The 16,461-nt window shown below is 39.2% G+C and overlaps 1 protein-coding gene across 1 annotated transcript in view; it reads left to right on the top strand.

The window, feature by feature from the left end:
* Positions 1-16,461, top strand: part of KAT6B (K(lysine) acetyltransferase 6B) — a gene marked incomplete at its 5' end in the record, with an annotated part of 35,265 nt that overhangs the window by 12,720 nt on the left and 6,084 nt on the right. The window contains 4 exon segments of the mRNA XM_009878263.1: positions 11,854-12,085; positions 14,167-14,326; positions 14,946-15,212; positions 16,363-16,461. The exon segment at positions 16,363-16,461 is cut by the window's right edge and continues 36 nt beyond it. Coding sequence (XP_009876565.1) covers positions 11,854-12,085; positions 14,167-14,326; positions 14,946-15,212; positions 16,363-16,461 — 758 coding nt within the window.

Below are 16,461 nucleotides of genomic sequence, written 5' to 3'. Positions count from 1 at the left end.
CAATAATGAGAGAATCTTTGGCTTACTCTGTTCGTCATGAAGAAAGCTTTTCTTTGACCAGACAAAGAAGAAAAGAGAATGTAGCAGGTTGTTCGCTGATCTAAGCATCTCAAGTTACAGCTAGTCAGTCTTTTTTTTATAGTGTTTGTGTGGATCTTGGCACTGGGGTCCTTTGAAGCTGCCTCAAAAGTGCGTTCAAAGAGGGTACTAACACCTATTTAAGGTCCTCTATCTTCGACCTTCCTCCCATTGACATAGATAAGAACAGTTCAGAGGCACACAGAATAGCTACAGAAAAGACGGAGACATGAATTAGTTTTAGGAATCTTAAGTCTTAATAAGTTCACACTTTCACCTTATGTATTTCTGCCTGCCACTCTTGGTCATACCTCTGAACTTGGAATACTGAGTTGACCTAACTGCATTGAGCTGTCCTGTCTGAATACTCAGACAGGACAAAACTCAGCTGTTTTGATTTTTCTAACTACCCTTTTGGACCTGTGTCTTCACAACTTGTTCATGCAATTTCAAAACAAAGTATTTGATCTTTTATAAGACAAAGGGAAGTCTCTTAGGATAACTTGAAATGCTGGTTTGAGGGCAGTCTTCACTTTAGATACTGTTGCATTATAAAAACCAGTTACTAGCACTGATTGTTCTTTGGAGATCTCTGATTTGATACAGAACACTGCATGAAAACTTAGGATTTCTTCCTTTCCATATTAAGAGGTTTGTTTCACTTGGTTGTGTTTCAAGCAAAACAAAGTTTAATGGAAAAGTGCTTGATTAGATCTGTCTGAGTCTGGTAACTCGTTTGTGTGGGATGGCCTTTAAAGAGACTGAGAAGAACTCAGAACGTGCAAGGGCAAATAGTTCACTGGTTGCTGCTTTTGTTCTGGATTAGATTCTCATGAATACATTTTCTTCTGACACAAATATTAACAAAATATAGATAGGAATTGAACAGTGCTGACTACATAAGGGCAATTCTTTGAGCACAAACTGTTGTTTATGCCTTTCAGAAGGGCTCAATTTTATGACTGGGGCCTCTGGGAAGGAAATGTCAAGCTGTTTCCAACTTCAGTAGGTTGATTTTGTTGCTCAGGGTTTTCAGCGGGGCTTTTGTTGCTGTCTTGTCTGCTCGGGGTTTTCAGCAATGCATTGGCACCTTAAAATGTGTATCTGGAAAGCTTTCACAAGTAACTCGATCCTGCCTTCTGTATGAGAGTTACTTTGGTGTTGATGTACCTTTGCTAAATGTGGAAGCGTATGTAAATGTTGATGCATGTGATTGTGATGGGCATGCAGAGCTAAGGAAGCTGAGATGCACAGGTTTAAGTTACACAAAGCATGAGGAAAAGCTATTATCCTTATCAATGAGACTGAGGTCTAGAATACTAGCGTAGCATTAATATTGCATATGCAATAGTGCATACATTTCTGAACGGACGTGTTGAGTATAAAATGAAGTGTATGTTCAGTATAAAAATGGGGAAAGATCAGTAGACCCAAGTCTGTTCTTACGATCCGAGCAACCTGCTCCTACTTGACTTCCATTTTCTTGACACCAGTACTCTGTTCCTGTCCCTTTGCTTCCTTTCATTGCTCACTGCTTAAGTACATAACATAGTGAAGTGAATAACTGGAGCGATCCAAATGATTAATTGCATGTATCGTTGCTCTAATTTGCAATGTAGTTAATCTGTACAGCTAGTGCAGGGGTGCCCCATGCATTTGAGGACCAAATGTTCTGTTTGTTATGTAATTGCTCTGGGCCAAGAGATTAGTTGGAATACCTGTGATTTCATCATCTGTTATGTAAACAGCTGTGAATATATATTGTTTAGAAAGCATATTCATGCTAGATATAATATGGGTAGGAAAATAGTGTTTAATATGGGCATCTGCAATGTTAACATAAAAAATGCAAATGTGTCAGAGCTTCCCCAGCCTTTGTTTGGACGCAAGATCATAGAAGTGCTCTCCAAAATGAATCGTAAATAACAGCAAAATATATTTGCCTCTTCCTGAAGTTTATGATTGTCTGTCTTGCACTTCATGGACATCCATAATAATTTAAAGTGTTTTTTTTTCCTTTTTTCATATCAGTAGAAAAACATAAAAATGCAGTGACTTTTGCTGTAAACTAAAGATATGGTAAAATATGATAGAATGTATTGGGGTTTTGTGCCAAGCAATATTCAGACTAAAAATTATGAAATAGAATAAGATGCTGCATTTTGGAGCAGTGTGATAGTGATTAAGCAGACATAAGATTATGTACAACTAATCTGGTTCCTAATTCAGCGTGAGCATTTTGGAGCACAGCACAGAAGGAGGGAGCACATTGATGCACCCTCACTTCGAAAGGCGGTTGAGCTATGTTTGGGAACTGCAAGATGGCAGATGACGCTGCTGGTCAAGTAGGAAGTACTGAAGTAGGGTGCAATAGATTTGTGTCCAGCTTCTTATTTAACAGACATTTGGGTAACACTAATGATGAAGTCACGCAAACCGGTCTGTTTAATGGAGTGGTTGGCCCAGAATGGGGTGTTTGGGAGGTTCAGAGAGCTGTTTGGAGTTGACACAACCACAATGGTGATGCGTCCCAGACACCAGTTGGAGTGACCACACCAGCACATCAGAAACTAACTTTGACAGAACTTTTAGGGCAGTAAGTAGGTATCCAAACCTTAGACTTCGTGGAGAGTGGGGCTTGCAAGAGATAACGTGATTGGGGTGAGCAGGGACAGGGAGCCCCCTCACACTGCGTTTGAGATCCCATTACTCCAATTTCTTAAGTGCTTAAGACAAACAAGAGGCATTAGAAGACTATGCACTGTCATAGAGCTGTAACCTCGCTGGGATTGCAGAGATGAAGTGGGGTGGCTCAGAAGACCGGACTGCTCCAATGGATGGATAACAGAAATTGATTAAACAGGTAATAGTTAGTGGCAGCCCAGGCTGTGGTGGCTGTGAGGCATTAGGATTTCAGATTCTTATGGAAGTGGGGAGGGCAACTAGCAGACTAAAGCTCAGAATTTTACCATGTTTAGAACTGATGGGTGTTGTCCTGTAAGAGGCTGCTGTGAAGGGCAAAGGAGCACAGGACTATTGATCTGCAGAGGCAGTTTCTGCAGAGTGCAATAATGACTCGTTCTAATGTTCATGAGAATAGCACCATGACAGTAAGCCCACTGGACTGTGGGGATTGCTCCTGTCTTAAGCAAAAAATCTGCAAAAGGTACTTGCTTGCGTGTGCAGGAATGGAATTAAGCCAAAGCTTGGTTGAAGGTGAAACTGAGGGATGTGGAGAGTAACAGGAGTCAAAGTCTCACAGTCAAAGGAGAGGAGTAAGCAGAACATAGGACTGCAGTAGGCATTGTATGACAACATACATGAGTATGTGGTGGGGCCTTCAGAAAGTATCTGAGGTACTCGATACTTTCTTTGCATTGGCTTTCACTGACAGGGCCTTTTCTCAAGTGTGGCAGAATTTAAGGAGCAGAGAGCACTGCCATTCGTGGTAGAGGAAGATCAAGTTACAGAGTACTTCAAGTAAAATGGTCATACACAGACTCATAGAACCAGGTGAGATTCACCCAAGGGAACTGGCTGATGTGATTGCGAGACCTCTCTCTTCCCCTATCATTGTTGAGAATTCACAGGTTTGAGGAACATACTCAGTAACCAAAAGGTGGTAAATGTTACGTGAGTCTTCAAAAAAGGCAGGGACGTAATAAGTGGAATAAGTGAAATAAATCTGTATCCTCCTGATATTACAAAAATTATAGAGTATTTTACTTGGTACACGCCATATAACAAATGCTAAAGTGCTACTGAGTCTGTATAAATTCTGTCTACAGGTATTTCTACATATGCTGTTTTCTGAAATGTGCAATTAGCATTAGATTAGCTCATGATAGGAGAACTCACTTTGGAAGTAAACTGTAGGAAGTTTGGAAGTGCTGTCAGCAGGCTGCATACGTGCATTCTGAACTGGACTTGATGGTGTGGTACTTTGACACTGGCAGCTGTCTTCAAGCCTATTTATAGGATCAGTGATTTATTGCTATTGTTAGTGTAGCTGAACAGGTCCAGAGAGATAAAATGAAGTTCAGTTGTGCATTTATAGCAGCTGTGTGTAGCTGTTCAAATTAATTTAATTGCAATCTTAGTGCATGTCCCTTTAGAATGGCAACGGTGCTTTTGTCTTTGTTGTCTGTCTTATCCTTGATTTGCAGGCAGTTAAAACCATTGCTGAAGAGAGATGACACGTCTTATAGGCCAACTGAAGCTGGTGACAGTTTACCTTATTATGACATGCTGTATGTTGTAGCAGCTCAGTAGCTGTTTCATGACTCTGAGAGCTGACAACCTGACAGTTGTTCTAAGCTCTGTCATTCCTGTTTGTGATTTGAAACCTGTTTTTAAAATGGGCTTTCTCTGCAGGCAAGGCTTGAGCAAGTTTGGAACTGTGAGGCAAGTTACAGCAGCGAGAGAGACTTAATTTTGAAAGCCCAGGTTAATAGATTTGAATTGTGTTCTCCATATGGTCTGTTCTTCATCCTGAATGTTAGTCATTACCTATTATAAGCATACTGTCTGGCTTTCGGGATTTAAAAATGATTGGAAGATTATTCACTTATGCCAAATGTCATCTGTTTTGTGGATATTTTAATACATAAACAATAAATTAATGTTTTTGCAGTGGTACTACTTTAAAATTTTGATCCTTTGTACTTTAGGAGGTGGAGAGTCTTTTTCTTCCAGGTAAATTAAGTAAAGATTCACACCAGAAACTTTCTTCTTTGAAGCAAGGTGATGATGGTCGAGCAGTTTTTCTAGAAAGCATGGAAGGTGATAGCCTAAAAAACACAAGAGGAAGCTGTCTTGAAACCCTGCTGAATAGAATAAAGATTTCCAAGTCCACTCCTATAAGTCCAAGGTTATAGTGGCAGGGTTACTGCTGAGAGACTCTTAGGACTGACTCTAATCTAGGGGCCTCTGCTCCATTGCATTTTCTGTACTTTTCTTGTGCTCTGTAAGAGTTGCGCCTATTCAAGAGCTTTGTGCATTGCATTTATTAATAATTCTGTGGATGTGGAAGGATAAAGCAGGATCTAAACGTTTCTCTGTAATGAGTGTTTGCGGTGAAGTAAAGCTCTGCTTTTCTTGCATTAAACTACCTCCAGTGCTGTTCCGAGACTGTATTTGGCTGCAGCTTTTTTCTTTAAGGTAAAAACCAATCTAATCTGCAGATGAATTGCGAAATTTGAGTGAAGAGTTGGTATTCACTAGAACAGCTAGAACAGCTGGAACTCTGGAATACTCTGGTAGTAGTACACATCATAATTTAAAGGTGTTTGTCTTTTTTGTCATTTTTTTTTGTAAACTAAGTTTTTTCTCAGTTACGAGTACATAACAGACTCTTCACTAATATTTTGTACCTTTGTTATTCAGAGATTAATATTACTGATTTCATAGAAAGTGATATTGAGCATGACTTCTTGAATAAGATTGGAATTGTTATTTATCAATCATATGTGCTGGAGGCAAAAAACAGTCTCCTAGATCACAGACTCTCAGATAAATTTCTTTTGAATTTTTCAGTGTAAGCTATTATTTCCAGCTTTGTGTAATAAACAAAAAAATCTGTCCTAGCTGACATGTGGTGCTTATGGATCTCTACCTTCAGCAGGGAAGACTCTCTTTTAATTTTTAACCTGCATAAATGAAAAACAAATATATGGATTTGTTGTTAGTAGCATAGGAGAAAGGAACTTCATTTGTAAGTACTTGTCCAGGTACAGAATGAGATTCAGTACTCTACCTTCAGGCATGTTTTTGCTGATGATCATGCAATGCAAAGAGGTAAAAGATACTTTCAGAACAATAGTTAAACATTGTACATGATGTCCTCACAAGAATGAAGGACTTCTCTTTGTGACAGAGCCTGCCTATAAGCAAGCAGTAAAGTTCAAGGTGTCCAGAATTGTGTTAGATCAGTCCAGTGTCCGTTGCTTATGGCACCAGGCCTATTGCGTGTGGTGTGGTTGATCTGTTGGATGCTCTGTTCAGGGAACACATAAATAGTAGAACTCGGGAAGTCACACTAGAGATTGTGCTGGTGACATCTTCCAGAGTAGGTTGGGCTGAAACTGCCTCAGGATCCTCTGGGTGAATTGTGTACTAGCCATGTTGAATTTTCAGTAAAAATCAATAGAATTGTTACTGCTCATTGGATATTGAAAGAGATGTCATGATGCTTTAATAAAATAAGGATGAATACACGTGCTTGACAAGCCAAATGTAGCACTCTGTTTCACCTATGTAGAACCTCCTCTGCTAGAGTTTATTTTCCAAAGTGTAGATACTAACCAGCTGACTATTGGTTACTGTTAAGCTAAACAAAGTAATCTTTTTGATTAATATTAAAGACACCATTCCTAGGATTCTTCCAGAATCTGAAAAGTAGAACTACTGAATACCATTACATCAAAAATACTTGCTCGAAACCTTCCTATTAGCTAAGTTCTCTTGGAAGTGTTCATTCACTCCTGTGCAAGATGTGTACAACAGTTTAAGTATTAGGGGGCCAGTTAGCTCAGTCAGTTGAGCGTGGCGCTAATAATGCCAAGGTTGTGAGTTCGATTCCCATTTGGTCCCCATGTGTTGCCTGATCTAGTCGAGAGGTGGCGTCCCTGGCGACAGGGAGGCTGGATTAAATGATCTCTAAGGTCCCTTCCAGCCTAGGCCATTCTGTGATTCTATGATTTCTGTGTGTACCTGAGCCACAACATGGCCCTGCTCTCCTTTGTGCACACAAACTTAAGTGTGTTTCAGACACCCAGATCCATGTTGTAAATGGTCTGGAGAGGAGGGCAAAACTAGAGTTTCTGTTGTTTATGTAAATCAAGTTACGTTACAGAACTTACTTGAAAACCTACTGGCTTTATGATGGTTGTGGTCAGTATTAAATGCACTCAGAGAAACTGATGGGTTTTAGCTAGTAATGAAATACTGCTTGTGGCGATTTGTAGCCTGAAGTATGCATAAAACACCTTTTGTGCCATAGGACTGAAAGGGGGACTGATACGATCCAGATATTTTCAGGAGAGAGCTAGAGTGCTAGAAGTCAATTCACTTTGTGTCAGTACCAGACATATTAGTAGACAGAACTATAAAGACCAGTACTAGTGAACACATAGGTAAATGCAGAGAGCGGAGAAGGAAGATGGACAGCGTGCTGCTTGCAGAAGACAGTGATCCTTAACAAATCTTACCAAGTTCTTAGAAAATGCTGAAAATAGGGACCCGGTGCACATCTGTCTGGTTCTGTTTGTTTGGACAGAGCCAGACTAATTCTGTTCGCATGCGAGTTTCACAAGGTGGTTCCGTGTTTTGGTCTATTCCTTGAATTTTTTTGTTGGCCAGTGTCAGAACCAGAGTACTATCAAGCTGGACCTCTGATCTCCTGCAGTTCAATTTGTTTAGAGAGACAGAAGTCAACATAATAAAATGGATAGTTAACTAACTGAAAGTTTCTGGAAATGGACACATGTATAAAGTTACTGGTTTCACTGAAGTGTGTTGTGGACCCTACTGTAGCTATTTCAGGGGAGGTGCATGCTATGAGTGCTATGGACTTGAAATAACAAGATACTGCTCAAGTTAATTTCTTTAAATACATGGTTTTATGTCTAGTTATCTCCTAAATTTGTGTTGAAGGCATGAAATATATATATCTTACAGTAACTTCCCTTTCTCAGATTCAATTCTTTGTAATTGTTTTAAATCTTGAATAGGTGGTTCTGGGGAGGTTTGCATGACAAAAATCAAGGCTGTGAAGAACATGTGGCATGTTGCTTCACTGTGAAGGCTGGAGATAAGGCAAGAAATAAGTCATTGATGGTACTTTGAATTTCAGCTTTTGATACTACCAGTCAAATGCACAGAAGATAAACTAGACAACTCTTTGTTCTTCTAGATTAGATCTTTTATTTTGTTGTGTGGTTTGGTGGTTTTTTTTGTGTGTAACACATAGTCTGACTTGTTTACTCTTGAAGGAGTGGGTGTGGAGGAGATATATTTTGTCCTCTGAATGTTGCTGTTCATGTTCTCTTATCAGAGGTTGTAGTGTAAGAAAGTTTGTTCGGAGTTCCACTTTGAGGCTGTCCATTATTGAGGTTAGGTGGACACAATGAGACTGGGAGTATCTCTTTAACAGGGGCGTATTGTACTTATTTCAGATGCCTCAGGATAGATACACAAGCTACCAAGATCAGTGTTTTTTATTTACCTGCAACTTAGATCAATTATTTGGCATCTCTTTGGTAAGTTTAATTTAATAGGTGTCATTCAAATCACAGAATCTGTTAAGAGAAACTTTCCATTCAGTGCTCCCTATGTGTGACTGTGACTATTACCTTTGATTTATATTTTTGATCCTATGCAATGTGCATAAGGTAGGTCGTATTGTAGAATGGTAGGAGAATGCTGGCAGATATTATTGCTGTGCCGGTCAAGTTTCACTACTTCAATGGAGAGTAGAAGTCTGTGAAAACGACCACCAAGAACTAGCCTTGAAGTCCCCGGCTGTTGGCAGGATCCAATGAGCGAGGTGAAATTCTGAAGCTGCTTGTGGGTGCCTAATTCCAAACTCTTGATAGTGGTTTCTTATTAAGCCTTGTAAGATGTTTACCAAGAAAGTATAGTTACAGCCCTGTTATGTGTGAGGAAAATGGAAGGGGGAGGAAGAAAGTTCCTGTCAAAGTAAGTTTAAAGTGTTGTGAAATACAAGAATGAAATCCAGAGCTTGCCAACAGCCTACAGACACTTTCTATTAGTGCCCAAGTTTTCTTGAATGTGAAGTTGGTAGGTTAAACTGTAAATTTAATGTGGAGAAACTAAGTTCTCCTCACAGATGTATTTTTAAAGTCTAGGTTATTCTCCCTCTCTTTTTCTGTGTTGGGACTTCTGTCACTACTTGTGCTGCTACAGTTTTGCGTGTTTCTTTTATAGGCACTGAAATCTTAGTATAATAGTTGCCTTGATATATTGTAAACAAGGTGATCAAAAATTCTTCCTTGGTACAAGTGAAGCTTTGTCTAAAATTAAGCAGAGTAGCCTATATGCGATCGATCTCCTTTTGTGCAGTTGGAAGTAAAACAATTCTTTACCTTCAAGCCAATCAAGATGCAATGTTGATTTGAATGAATCACAGAATCACAGAATTGTTAAGGCTGGAAAAGACTTCTGAGATCATCAAGTCATCAAGTCCACCTTGTGTCCCAACACCACCACATCGGCTAGGCCATGGCACTAAGTGCCACATCCAGCCTTTCCTTAAACACCTCCAGGGACAGTGACTCCACCCCTTCCCTGGGCAGTGCATCCCAGTGCCTGAGCACCCTCTCCGTGAGGAAGGGTTTCCTGAGATCCAACCTAAACCTCCCCTGACGCAGTTTCAGGCCGTGCCCTCTCATCCTGTCACTGGTTGCCTGGGAGAAGAGCCCGACCCCCAGCTGACTGCAACCTCCCTTCAAGTAGTTGTAGAGAGTGATCAGGTCCCCCCGGAGTCTCCTCCAGGCTAAACACCCCCAGCTCCCTCAGCCTCTCCTCACAGCACTTTCCCTCCAGTCCCTTCCCCAGCCTCGTTGCTCTCCTCTGGACCCACTCCAGCCCCTCAAGGTCTCTCTTGCAGTGAGGGGCTCAGACTTGCACACAGGGCTCCAGGTGAGGCCTCCCCAGGGCTGAGCTCAGGGGCAGAATGACATCCCTGCTCCTGCTGGCCACACTGCTCCTGGTACAAGCCAAGATGCCATTGGCCTTCCGGGCCACCTAGGCACACTGCTGGCTCATGTTCAACTGGTTGTCACCCAGTACTTCCAGGTCGCTCTCTGCTGGGCTGCTCCCCAGTCACTCCTCCCGCAGTAGGTAGCGCTGCAGGGGGTGATTGTGGCCAAAGTGTAGGACCCTGCACTTTTGGTCTTATTGACCTTCATACCGGTGGCCTTGGCCCATTGACCCAGCCTGTCTGGGACCCTCTCAACAGCAGTTACATGTGGTACTAAGATGTATCATTTAGCTATTAAAAAAAAATTAATATGCTGCAACTTCAATTGTTAAACCACCCTTCCTTTTCCTTAAGTTTTATGGTATTCTGTTTTACACAAGAAACACTAAATTTACTTGCTGTGTTCCAGTGGTAACATGCAAATATAGGCAGGCCTTGCGTAGGCGTGCGTGTGTTCTGTAGAAGTAGGCAGATGTGGAATGGTTTTCCTCCTGAGGCTCTACCATTTTGTCATAAATTATGCTAATAGATATGAAGGGTGCACTACTTATTTCAGCATTTGTGTTGTTACGGATCGCTTGGATTGTAGTAGGATGTCCACTTTACTGTGTGAAAATTTTTATGTAATCTCAGGTTTAGAGTATGATGACCAGTGCACATGTATTTTCCAAATTCTGCTGTGGACCTTTTGGGTTGCCCCCAAATTAGGGAAGACCATTGTTTCAGGATAAGTAAATGTATGCGTGTGCATGTATGTGTACATTTCATATTCTATTTACATACTTAAAAAAACAGACATATATGTGTCTGCAGTTCATATACGGTAGCGCATACAGTAAAATAAGGCAACAGGCACTGCTGCACTCAAAGCTGCATGTAAACTATATGTTTTTAACTTACAACTAACTTGATTAGGAGATGCAATGAAGAAGTCAGGAGGATTTGTTTAGAAAATGTGACATGGCTGCACTAAATATGTTTTAAAGCAATCTTTGGAAACTAGAAGGAGGGATTCCAACTGAAATACTTTTTTTTCTTTAAAATAAAGACTATTGGAGGGCACAAGAACCATTTATGTTGGTGGATTCCAAATGACTTAGTAGTGTAATTCCCTAAGCATGATGTCCGTGCTTATGGTGAAATAAGCATTTTGTAAGCCTAGCGTTTAAGGCCGATGTTTTGGTGGGGCACAGTAAAGGCACAGTGCAGAGTATGTAGCATGGAGGGATGAATTACTGTGAAAGGATACATTTTATTAATTGTAGTGGGGGTTTTTTCCTGAATTTTATCCTGAATTTGTTTTAATGGTGGCAAATACCAGATTCCTCCTGTTATCTCCAAGCCGGTGTGTTTTACTTCTTAAAGCTGAAGAGAGTTAAAAAGAACAAAGAACATTGATAGAATACAAAATGAAGATGGTGTATTTTATAATAGCTGTTCGGTTACTGTCTTGAAGACTGCAAACTGGAATTATGTGAAAGCTCTTAAACATGAACTAAGGGAGATTATTTTTTAATTATTTCTCCTGAGTAATTCTCCTAGTAATTCATCTTGTGAATTATGTCACCTCTGAAATACAACAACTAACTGTTTAATCAAAAACTGATGTCACCTGAGGCTTCTTGAAGAAAACTGACCAGGTAGTGGTATTACCCATGACACTTCCTCTTGAGGTTCTTCTGAAAATTCTTGGCTTCAGTGATGTAACTCAGCTGTAGAAGTTTCTCAAAAGGCCAGGCAGTTGTAGTTGTAAATGGGATTGTGTATGATGAGACCTGTTCTGAGACATGTTGGCTTTTCCTTTCCTCCTTGCTTTATGGTTAGAATAGGGGGTCTGGTTAATGTTTGATTCTAGGAGCCTCTTAGAAGGATTTACTCTTTCTCTATGTCACTGTAATGATGATTAATCTCTTTGGTGGATAGGATTTTAATTGCAAGGGTTACCAATAATGTAACTGGTTATGCTGATCTTTCTATTAATACTAACTTCCTTAACTGTCTTAACAAGCTAAAGTTTGTTGTCTCAATAAGGTATTCTTCTCTTTTCCTTCTAGGCTATTTACTTTCTAGAAGAGAGGGTCAAGCAGGATCCCCTGAAAAGCCATTGTCTGACCTGGGTCGTCTCTCATACTTGGCTTATTGGAAAAGTGTCATATTAGAATACCTTAATTGCCATCATGAAAAACAAATCAGCATCAAAGGAATGAGTCGAGCTACTGGAATGTGTCCACATGATATTGCCACAACCCTGCAGCAACACAGCATGATAGATAAAAGAGAAGATAGGTCAGTGAATCTTGTAAAAATTTTTAAAAATACTCCTTCTCTACTTACAAAACAGTTGATGTGAAAAATGTCTGTGTAAAATTCTGACTTGAAAAAAAATGAAAGAAATCTATGTAGCCAGGTCTTCTTAATGGGGTCTTATAAGAGTTTTTCTCCCTAAAGAAATGGTAGTTTTTCGGATCCTCCTTCATGCTAATGGTTATTAGAAGGGTGTGGCCAACTTGAAACATTTTCAGTGAAGAATTTGGTTTTGTTCAGTATCATCCTCTGTAAGTACAATTCCAGACTCTTACTTTGCAAATATCTTGTTTTGAATGCCACTAAGGGAAAAAACAGGGTTTGTGGGTGGCAATTTCTCTATCCACAGACCCTTTTTCAGTTATTACTGTATTTACACAAGCCATGGGATCATGTCAGCTCTACATGAAGTCCTCCTGCCCAAGGTACTGGGAATAGAAGTTTCTATTTATTGTTATGATCAGTGTTGAAAGTTAGTTCACTGGGAAGGTGAGTTCCTGTTTTGTGAATATCTTCTTTATTAATGACCTTGGTTGATGGTTTAGATTTTAAGTGGGCTGTTTTGTTGTACGGGCTGTTTTTTCATAGCATGTCTTAAATGACTTTCAGTGTTATTTGTGTTTCTGAAGAGGTTCTTAATTCTTTCTGGATATTTCAGTCAGAAACTTTTATGATTAAGGAAAACTGCCTTACAAACAGTGGGATGCCAAAAAATAAAATGAAGATTAGGAATAGCTCAGTAACTTTTGTGTATACCAGCACTAGTATTCAAAACTAGTAAGTTGAACTCCTAAGAATGCGAATCTTGAAAAAGGAAAGATTGGCTTACAGGGTGATGTTAGGAGAGTAGTAAGAGGAGTGCACTTTCTGGGGTGCTTATTTGTTGACAACCTGATGGGACAAGTATTCTTTTTAAGGAATAATCAGATAGGCCTTCATTACTTATATGCAGCTTCTACCCTGTCACAAATTTTTATAAGACCTGAATACTGACACTCAATTAGAATATAACGTTTTTTCATCTGAAGAATTCAAAACACTTTATGAACAAGGTCAGTTAGTCTTTTTTTCACATACAGTAAAGCTTAAACAGGGACATGAACTGACCTGGCTAAAGGTATCCAGAAGGCCTGTGGCTGAGCCAGGAAATCACATCTTTGAGATTCTTGCCACGTGCTTACCTTGGGACTTGGGTGTGGTTTCTTATGATTACCCACATTTTGTTAATACTTCTTACATACAGTGAAACAGAAGTTTGTCAGAATTCTGTGAAAAGGGTTCATTTGGATCTGATTGCTTTTTAAAACATTTCTTCAGTGAAAAGCAATGCTGTCACTTAACCTACCTGATATTTACGGCATTTGAAATCTTTGCTAAAAAAATTTTTTTGTATATTTATGACCATATAGTTTTTTGTAACAGGATGCTTTGGTGGGATATGTGCTAGTATGTTATCGTACTGTGCTATTATACCAGTCTTTACCTAGTTTTGGTATACTACTACATTTCATAGTCAGAAGTTGTTTTCTACTGTATAAGCGTAGGACTAATGTACTCTTTTTTTATGCTTTATTAGAAAACCTGTGTTTCTGAGTTGCTTTCCTGTCCAGTTAGTTGCCATATTCAGTTGTAATATTAACATTCTCACTCTTCATTTGATCCACAGTGTTTTCTACTTACGATTATATCTCATGTTAAAAACTGAAGTTGTTTCAGGAGTGACTGAAGTGTCAACACTAAACCTCTTGCATGGTTTTAGAGTAGTTAACTATAAAAAGTTTACTTTGTTTTCTGTTGCCCTAGTGATGTTCATTATTGAGCTTTCACTTTGTAAACTGTTGTTAAACTGTCATTTCTTCACTTCCTTTTGGTAAACAGACAGTAGTGTAAGCATGTTATGTGTGCCTGCTGATATTTTTAGCTTGATGAAATATTTTTAGCTTGATAAATCCCTTTATTTACCCATCTATTTTCACAGGTTACTGTGCTAAAGGATTTAAACTGTAGGATGGTTGTTTTAGGTGATTAACTTCTAAAATAAATTACTCTTTATTGGATTGTAGATTTGTAATTATTAGAAGGGAAAAGCTGATTTCAAGTCATATGGAGAAACTGAAAGCAAATCCACGTATAAATGAAGTAGATCCTGAAAGCTTGAGGTGGACTCCTTTGCTAGTTTCTAACGCTGCAGTTTCTGAAGAAGAGCGCGAAGCAGAAAAGGAGGTAATAGCGGAAACTTCTTACTCTGAATTCCCTTCCTTTGGTTTTTATTACTCTGAATATTCAGCATTGGACTGTCTTAATTAGAACAGTTTTAACTTTGACCACTGCTTAGCGATATAGGATACTGATATTATTGTAATGCACAGTTTTTGGAAGCTGTGCAGCAAGACCCAGTAACTTTGCGGGGGATGAATATGAAAACTTAAAACATGAGTCGCTTGTCATGGAGCTGTATTTATCGCTCTTGAGGTAGTCGAAGAGCATGTAATCAGATCAAATTTGGTGCAGAGCTCAGGGGCTGCAGTGTCAATCGATTCTTTGTGTTATGAACTTGCTCAAAGTGATCCATGTCAGTGGGCATGTAATGTAGTGCTAAAGGACTTAAATCAATTCACTGCATCATTAATAGTGCTAAATATCCCATGAAATGCAATCTTCTTTGGTTTGTTATCCTAACTGTTGTAGAGGAGCTACTAGATGATTCAGCTGAAGTGGTGTTGCTAGCTTAGGCAGCAGGGCTAATCAGGGCTGACTTATTGTAACTCTTTAGCTGAACATGAAGGGTATGGTGAGGTAAATGCTGTTTCAGTGACCCGTTATTTTAACCTCAACCCTTCAGGCTGAGCGTCTGATGGAACAAGCTAGCTGCTGGGAAAAGGAAGAGCAAGAAATATTCTCCACGAGAACTAATAGTAGGCAATCACCTGCAAAAGTACAATCTAAAAATAAATATTTGCGATCTCCAGAAAGTGTGGCAGTGGTGGGGGAGCGAGGGCAATCCACAGAGCACTCTAAGGAAAGCAGCGAGGAGGATGGTGGGGATGAGAATCAGCAGAGTTCGCCTCCCCGGCTGACAAAGCCACAGTCGCTGGCCATAAAAAGAAAGGTGAGTTACTTCACTGTTTCGGTTTGAAGCCATCTCTTCAATCAAATTGCTATCATAGAAATAACACTCTGGGGTTTTTTACAAACATTCGTCAGTATTTTAATCCATTCTATATTGCTTGCATGCTGAACAGCTCCTGTGTTCTCTTTTTTTCCCCCTCTCTTTCCAATTTTTTTATCTTTTGTAGTTTTCACAGAACTGTAAAATACTAATGACACAAAGAACCCAAGGATTTCCTGTTAATTTTTAAACTAGTGATTGCCCTCTGCTGTTTGGCATTGGTATTGGTTCAATATTTTAATGTTTTTTTCTTTTTAAGATGGAGTCCAGCTTCTGAGGCTTGCCTCCTTACTATTTTTAATATAGAAACTCCTTTAAGGGGAATACTATTTTTCAAAAGCAAATGCTTTTAAAATGGGGGGCGTGTGTGTTTGATTTTTTTAACCCATATTCTTCTAATTTCTAAGAAATGTTAAAGTCTGATTACTGTGATGTTTACATAGTTCTTAATTTAATTGAGAAATCAGCTATTTGAATGATTTAAATTAGTAAACTAAGCATCCCAAAATTTTAAAGCTCATAAGACTCATCACTTTAGCGTATGTATTTAGGTGTCTCTAGTGAGAGGCAATTGGAGGGTCCCTTTGTTTATAGTTTAGATGAGCAAGCTTAAAAATAACTACAGATTTGTAGGAATACATAATAATAGAAAAATAAACTGCTGGACATGTTGTTTTTTCTTTATAGAAACCACCTGTGGGTTTCTTTTAGTGTATTGTTGAGACCCAAGTGAAGCTTAGGTGCACATCCTGTTACCTGTTTTTCTATGTGCATACTTTGTAGAATAATAAACTTTGATACTTCTGAAGGTTGTTGGGGAGTTAGCAATCTACAGGGGAAAGATGTGTTAGGTACAAGTCAGTACAATATGAAAAAAATTCTAATCTTAATTCTCACCTGAAGAAGGGCTTGTGTGCATGTATAGATACTTATTTTAACTGTTTAGACTTTTTACTTGATGCAATGTAAGGTAATTTTTCGAGTGAATTAATAGGTTATTGTAAACTCACTGTACAGAAAGTATTTATTTATGCCCAGGGTCAGCTAACAACAATGTAGGAAGTGTTACATTTGTGGAATTATTTTTCAGAGACCTTTCATACTGAAAAAGAAAAGGGGCCGTAAACGCAGAAGGATTAATAGCAGTGTTACAACAGAGACAATTTCTGAAACAACAGAGGTGTTGAAT

Source organism: Apaloderma vittatum, unplaced genomic scaffold (genome assembly GCF_000703405.1).
Source record: "Apaloderma vittatum isolate BGI_N311 unplaced genomic scaffold, ASM70340v1 scaffold33841, whole genome shotgun sequence".
Classification (NCBI taxonomy): Eukaryota; Metazoa; Chordata; class Aves; order Trogoniformes; family Trogonidae; genus Apaloderma; species Apaloderma vittatum.
Note: the sequence above shows the minus strand (reverse complement) of the source record. Positions and strands in the feature narration are given on the sequence as shown.